Genomic DNA, 6,905 nt, shown 5'->3' with positions numbered 1-6,905 from the left:
GTCTAGACCCGGGCTCTGATGCTAGCACCTGCCCACCCGTGTGTGTGTCTAGACCAGGCTCTGATCCTAGCACTGCCCACCTGTGTGTGAGTCTAGACCCAGCTCTGAGGCCACTTGTGCTCATTGCTCTGTTCTTAGGTGGGCTGTCGAGTCATGCTGGCCCATTGCCGTGCAGCCTCACCCCCAGAGGCTTGAAGAAAAAGGCAGAGTGGGTGGGGAAAGGAATCTCATGCCGTCTGCCATCCACCCCAGCCCAGCCGTCACTTCCGAGGAGTGAGTTCCTGAACTTCCCGGTGAAGTAGAGCCGCTTCCCGGAGCCCAAGCTGAGGGGCTGGGACTTGGCCATATGCCAGCATGTAGCACAGAGCTTTGCTCATAATGAGGTGCTTGGTAAAATTTTGTCAAAGTCAATTTAACAAATATTTCTTGAGCACCTACTGTGTGCCAAGCCCTAATCGGTGAATAAAGCAAAGACCCCTTCCTCCCCAGAGCTTATGCCCTAGCAGAAGTGAATGAAAGCTGGGCTCTTTTATTGTAATTGTGTAACATATAAATGTGTGCTTCAGAATTCGCCTCAGGAGCTGTAACACCACTAGGGAAACTGAAAGTGTAGGAGTGATGTGGGGTGTGTCTAAATTCAGTCTCCCTTGTATTTTGTCCCTTGGTGGCAGAACAGTGAAATGGCGATCTGTGAAAGTTGTGGTCACAGCATCTTCATCATTTCAGATGTGAGAAGAAATACTAGCCTCTGGATTGAATCCTGTTTTATTTGCTAGATGTGTCTGGTTCCCCTTACTTTTTTTTTTTTTCTTGACAGACTTCCTCATCCCACAAAGCCACAGACAGGCGAACGTCCAAGAAGTTCAAATGTGACAAAGGTCATCTTGTGAAGTCAGAATTACAGAAGCTTGTCCCTAAGAATGACAGCGCTTCTTTGCCAAAAGTGACACCTGAGGCCCCTTGTAAAAATGAGTTTGCTGAAAGCAGTGCCTTGCTTCCAGGCAGCGAGGCTGGCGTTTCTGTGCAGCGGGGGGCTGCAAGTCTTCCCCTCGGTGGCTGCCGAGTTGTGAGTGACTCTCGCTTAGCAAAGGCTAAAGACGGCCTGTCCGTGCCGAAGCACAGTGCTGGGTCAGGAGCAGAAGAATCCAATAGCAGCTCCACTGTGCAGAAGCAGAACGAGCCAGGGCGAGAGACAGAGGACGTGCAGAAGCCACCACTTCAGATGGACAACAGTATCTTTCTGGATGACGACAGCAATCAGCCAATGCCCGTGAGCCGGTTCTTTGGAAACGTTGAGCTCATGCAGGTAAGGGCGGCGCCTTCCTCCTCCCGTGGGTACTCAGGCAGCCAGCCGCACTTTCCAGTCACACACTCCCCACTCAGTGCAGGTAAATAATGCCTCGACACAACATTAAACATAAATTAATCATTTTAACCCACGAGGAGAAAATGAAAACATTGGCTAATTGGGGGCCCTCCGTCCATCTCCCGAGCTGAGAATCACTGCCATTGGGAAAGGCGGCGGTGGGAGGGGGCCTCCCGCAGCCACAGGTGTGTTTCCATGAAATCAGGTTTGTGGGTTTTTTGAACATCCACCCCACGCTCGCTGTTGCTTTCTTTTGTTTTGAACCCAGCCTCTTTCCTTTTTACCCGATCAGCCCAGTAGGGAGGAAGCTCTCATCTAGAGGTGAATGCTGGGACTCAGGCGTTTTCACGCGCCTGACAGGGAAGAGCGCTCTGCGAGCCCCAGAGCTGCTGGATGGGGCACGCTGCAGATGCGGGTGCAGATGTGTGTTGCTCGTGACTGAAGCCATGTTTTCTTCTCTAAGGACCTCCCACCTGCGTCTTCATCGTGTCCTTCAATGAGCAGACGAGAGTTCAGAAAAATGCATTTCAGAGCCAAAGATGATGATGATGATGATGATGATGATGATGATGATGATGCAGAAATGTAGAGGCCATACAAAATGATGTCCTTGCCCTATTTCATACCATTAACAATGTGACAGTTTAGCACATTACAAGGTTTATATAAAATGTATCTCCAAGAGAATGTCCTTATCACACTTCAGAACTGACCCATCAAAGTCAATAGTGCAAAGCACTGAATACCTGTGGACGATACACTCATGGGAACTCAAAGTCAGACAGTCTTTGAGGTTGCAAAGCTGCTGTACTGTGCCAATGTACTTTCTTTTTTTTTTTTTTTTTTTTTTCTTGCAGACAGAGTTTCTTTCTTGTCGCCCAGGCTGGAATGCAATGGCGCCATCTCGGCTCACTGCAACCTCCACCTCGCGGGTTTAAGTGATTCTCTTGCCTCAGCCTCCTGAGTAGCTGAGATTACAGGCGTGCGCCACCATGCCCAGCTAGTTTTTGTATTATTAGTAGACACAGGGGTTTCACCATGTTGGCCAGGCTGGTCTCAAACTGCTGACCTCAGGTGATCCGCCTGCCTCAGCCTCCCAAAGTGCTGGGATGACAGGTGTAAGCCACCATGCCCGGCCAGTGTCCTTGTACACATACATACATGGTGATGGCTTGAGTCAGCTGCAGGGCAGTGGGCTCAGTGAGAGGGATTTTTGTAAAGACAGCTCTTCACTTCAGCTCAGTAGCTTTGGTCATAGGCAAGTTTGTTTTCCATTATCATAATTTGATCATACTTGTGATGAATTCAATGCTAGTTCTTAAAGAACTCTTATTTCTGTATGCAGAGCTAACGTTTACTTTGGAAATTTTGCAAAATACACGTAAGAAAGAAATAAAATATATTTTGAAAATATATTGAAAGCAGTCGTATGTTCTAAAACTGGATTCCTTTCTCAATGCCTGGGAGCTGAGTGGAGGAAGTGCATCCTGCCTCAGTCTCCTGCTCCCAAATGTTCGTAAGGCTGGGTCCATCTCTTTTTTTTTTTTGAGACTGAGTCTCTCTGTTGCCCAGGCTGGAGTGCAGTGGTGCGATCTTGGCTCACTGTAAACTCTGCCTCCCGGGTTCAAGCGATTCTCCGGCCTCAGCCTCTCAAGTAGCTGGGATTACAGGCGTGCACCACCATGCCTGGCTAATTTTTCATATTTTTAGTAGAGACGGGGTTTCACCATGTTGGCCAGGCTGGTCTCGAACTCCTGACCTCAGGTGATCCGCCCGCCTTGGCCTCCCACGGTGTTGGGATGACAGGCGTGAGCCACTGCGCCTGGCACGGGTCCATCTTTTAGACCCGTTCACCACTGAGGCCCTTGAGACAGGGCCTCTTCCCTTCTCTTGAGTGTACTTCCACGCCCACTTGTCTGCCGCGGAAGTGCCAGGCTTTCCTAGTGTGTGTGGTGGAGAAGGCCGGGCTCTCCTCCAGGCCATGGAGAGGTCCGTGTGCAGCTGCCTGACAGGAGCCGCCCTCCCCAGCCCCAGCGGCATCAGGGAGCACCTCGCTGCGTGTGCTCGCCCAGGGCAGTGGAGAGAAGCCGCCGGGAGCGCTGTCTCCATGGCCTCTTCCTGCCACCATCTGCACATAGAAGCCGAGTGGACCAACCAGGAGCAAGCTGGGGTCCCTGGGTGACGAAGGACGGGGAGAAGTTGCCTAGGATGCAGGAAGACCATGTGGGCCTTTTCACGAGGGAGCAAGTCAGTCTTGCTGGTTTGAGCTTTTATACGTTTCTAGTTTAATTACAAGAGCAGCTAGAATTAACGCTGTGAAAATGTCCTGTGAAGCACAGGAAGGATTTTCCATAATAGATGAATTGGAAGCAAAATACAGTTGAAGCGCCCTATGAGAAGTGTTTCTGCTCTTTACTGTTCAAACACTGCCCTCCCTGAAGGTGTCATTCTCCACTTCTAATGTGATCCTTTTCTCATGAGCTGTGACCTTCACCTGCTTTGAATAACTTTGTGATTTATTGATCAACAAACTATAATTTGGAAATGTGTCTTGTAAAGTCATTTTATGATAACCAGGGAAATTAATTTACAACTTTTGCCAGGCACAGTGGCTCACACCTGTAATCCCAACACTTTGGGAGGCCAAGGCAGGCAGATCACTTCAGGTCAGGAGTTGGAGAACAGCCTGGCCAACATGGTGAAACCCTGTCTCTACTAAAAATACAAAAATTAGCTGGGCATGGTGGTGGGCGCCTGTAATCCTAGCTACCTGGGAGGCTAAGGCAGACACTTGAAGATCACTTGAACCCAGACACTTCAAGGCAGACTACTTGAAGATCACTTGAACCCAGGAGGCGGAGGCAGATCACTTGAAGGCAGGCACTTGAAGATCACTTGAACCCAGGAGGCTAAGGCAGACACTTGAAGATCACTTGAACCCAGGAGGCGGAGGTTGCAGTGAGCTGAGATCGTGCCATTGCACTCCAGCCTGGGCAACAGAGCAAGACTCTGCCTCTAAATAAACAAATAAATAAAGTACAACTTTAGATTGCTGCATGAATAACTATTAATAACAGCACTTATCTTGGTGGTGATGAGAATTTTGCCATCCTCCAAGCAGACTTCAGTGAGGTGCACGGTCCCAAACGATGATACACCTGCAGAGGAGATGCAGCATGCAGAGTGGAAAGTGCGTACATTCCTGGGGCCACCCCTGTTCACTCAGTTGTTAACCTGCACTAACAAGCACTCCCAGGTAGAAACTTTCCTAGTCTACATGTGGACTGTAGCCTGCACAGACCTAGGGGGACGGAACAAAGGGGGACAAATGAGGGAATAAAAGACAAGATACAAAAGAGTGTAATTGTGCTGATGCACAGCCCCTGGCGCAGGCCGACTGTGGCTCTGCCTACAGTGCGCTTCCTCCTTAGCGGCAGGAAGGTCATGTCTTGTGGTCGTGTTCGCTGCAGCTTTGCCATCTGGTGGGAGCCTGGCGTTGGGCTGGTTGAGGCTGTCTGCAGGACCCTACTGAGCTCTTCCCTTGGAAGCTTCTTATGGATGCCAGGATCTCCCGGCAGGTGACCCTCAGCCCCACAGAACACACAATTCCACACTCTTAGCTCCTAGAATTTTTCTCCCTCTTGTGTGAGAATGGACAGACCACACACTCTTTGTTGCAGAGGTTCAGCCATCTTTTCTAACCTGAGACTCTGGGTGACGTAACTCCTGATAGGTGATAGCTCTTTGTAACAATCACCAGCACCTCGCCCAGCCAAGGGCCCGGAAGCAAGAAAAAAAACAATGACCAAAACACCATGTCACAGCCAGGAGAGCCTTGCACGCGTCACACACAGCTCAACAAGTCTGGGTTTCCGGTGTCTCACCTCCTGCAGAAATGAAGCCTCAAGTCAGAAAGGGTGACGAGGGGCACAGACAAGGCCCAACAGCAGCAGGGTGGCGCAGAAGGCCTGAGGGACACAAAACCTCCGAGGCCTAGTCTTGGGCAGTGGGGCAGCACTGTGGAGCCATGTGGTAGAGGGATAGCAGCCCTGAGTGTCCAGGGCAAGGTGGCACAGCACGCCCGGACTGCGGAGAAGGAAGGACTTCCCTCAAGAATGCGTCTTGCTCCAGGTGCAGGGGCTCACGCCTGTAATCCCAGCACTTCAGGAGGCCAGGGTGGGTGGACCGCTTGAGCCCAGGAGTTCGAGACCAACCGGGACAACGTAGTGAGACCTTCTCTACAAACATAAACATAAATTAGCTAGGCATGGTGACACACGCCTGGAGTCTCAGTTACTCCGGAGGCTGAGGCAGGAGAATCACTTAAACCCAGAAATTCAAGGCTGCAGTGAGCTGAGATCACACCACTGCACTCCAGCCTGGATGACAGAGCAAGACCTTGTCTCAAAAAACAGACAGCGAAAGAATGTGTCTCTGAAAAAGGCCCACGTCTATGGCTGGAAAACAGAGTAGCTCGTCTCCTGAGGCTGGAGCGATGGAGCTGGAAGGGCCTCACAGCTGTCCAGGCCAGGCTCCTCGCTGCACAGGTGGGATCTGCCGGCTCCAGAGAGTTCTTCAGACCCTGCAAGAGGGATCTGAGAAAAGGAACCAGGCCCCCCGGTTCCCAGGCCTTGACTCTCCCACTGTTTGTCCTTCCCTGATCAGAGCAGATAAACACCACTGTACCATAGATGGGACTTCTAGAAATATCCCACACAGGACTGGGTCATTTTAAGGTATTGCTTTAGGTCTGTGAAGAAAATGTAATAATGAAGTCAATTTGTAAAAGATCACGGACTCCTTATTTTTAATCCTTATTTTCAGCATCCTCAATGAGTGTAAACTTTTTTGACATGTCTATTTTTGAAAAATCTTTATTGCTTTTCCTGATTGTACAACAAATGTAAAAATTCAAATATTACAAAATGACTTAATTTAAAAAGTACATTTTAACATGTTATAAATGCCCATTTCAAAAAATTCAAGTACCATAAAATACATGATGTAGAAAATGAGCCCTCTGTAATCCAGCCCTACCCCCGTATCCCCCAGGATTACTGCTGTTCAGATCCGCGTGTTTCCTTCCAGATCGTCTCTGGCACCTGCCACCCACATGGCCGACATGAGCTCCATATGATCTGAGATGATAGTAACGCTGATCAATGAGCAGGGTTCAGCTGCCAGTGCACTGAACAGCTTCCAGTTTCTACATAGAAACACTTTCCTCATAAAAGCTTGAAACTGCGACATAGTTTTGCACTATGTAAATGTATCAGGTTGAATCATGAAATTAATGAATGCTGACCATTTTTGGCCTAGAAAACGGCAATTTCATGTGGTTCAACATAATAGCTATGACCCTACTCATAGGCATTGGGGGGTTTCCTACTTTTTGCCATTATAAACAATTCAGCAGGCCAGGTGCAGTGGCTCATGCCTGTAATCCCAGCACTTTGGGAGGCCAAGGTGGGCAGATCACCTGAGGTCAGGAGTTCAAGAACAGCCTGGCCAATATGGTGAAACCCCGTTTCTACTGAAA

The 6,905-nt window shown here is 49.4% G+C and overlaps 2 protein-coding genes across 2 annotated transcripts in view; one reads left to right on the top strand and one right to left on the bottom strand.

Annotated features, from left to right (window-relative positions):
• Positions 1-2,779, top strand: part of LOC105545496 (chromosome unknown open reading frame, human C1orf174) — an 11,087-nt gene extending 8,308 nt beyond the window's left edge. The window contains exons 3-4 of the mRNA XM_011988446.1: positions 818-1,306; positions 1,830-2,779. Of these exons, the coding sequence (XP_011843836.1) occupies positions 818-1,306; positions 1,830-1,955 (615 nt within the window). The 3' untranslated portion in view covers positions 1,956-2,779. The remainder of the gene's footprint in view (positions 1-817; positions 1,307-1,829) is intronic.
• A 3,453-nt stretch (positions 2,780-6,232) lies between these two features.
• Positions 6,233-6,905, bottom strand: part of DFFB (DNA fragmentation factor, 40kDa, beta polypeptide (caspase-activated DNase)) — a 56,666-nt gene continuing 55,993 nt past the window's right edge. The window contains exon 8 of the mRNA XM_011988445.1: positions 6,233-6,607. The gene's annotated coding sequence lies outside the window, so the exon portion shown is untranslated. The remainder of the gene's footprint in view (positions 6,608-6,905) is intronic.

The sequence above is a fragment of the Mandrillus leucophaeus genome, unplaced genomic scaffold, assembly GCF_000951045.1.
Source record: "Mandrillus leucophaeus isolate KB7577 unplaced genomic scaffold, Mleu.le_1.0 Scaffold330, whole genome shotgun sequence".
Classification (NCBI taxonomy): domain Eukaryota; kingdom Metazoa; phylum Chordata; class Mammalia; order Primates; family Cercopithecidae; genus Mandrillus; species Mandrillus leucophaeus.
The sequence above is the reverse complement of the archived record's forward strand: the minus strand, read 5'-3'. Positions and strand labels throughout refer to the sequence as shown.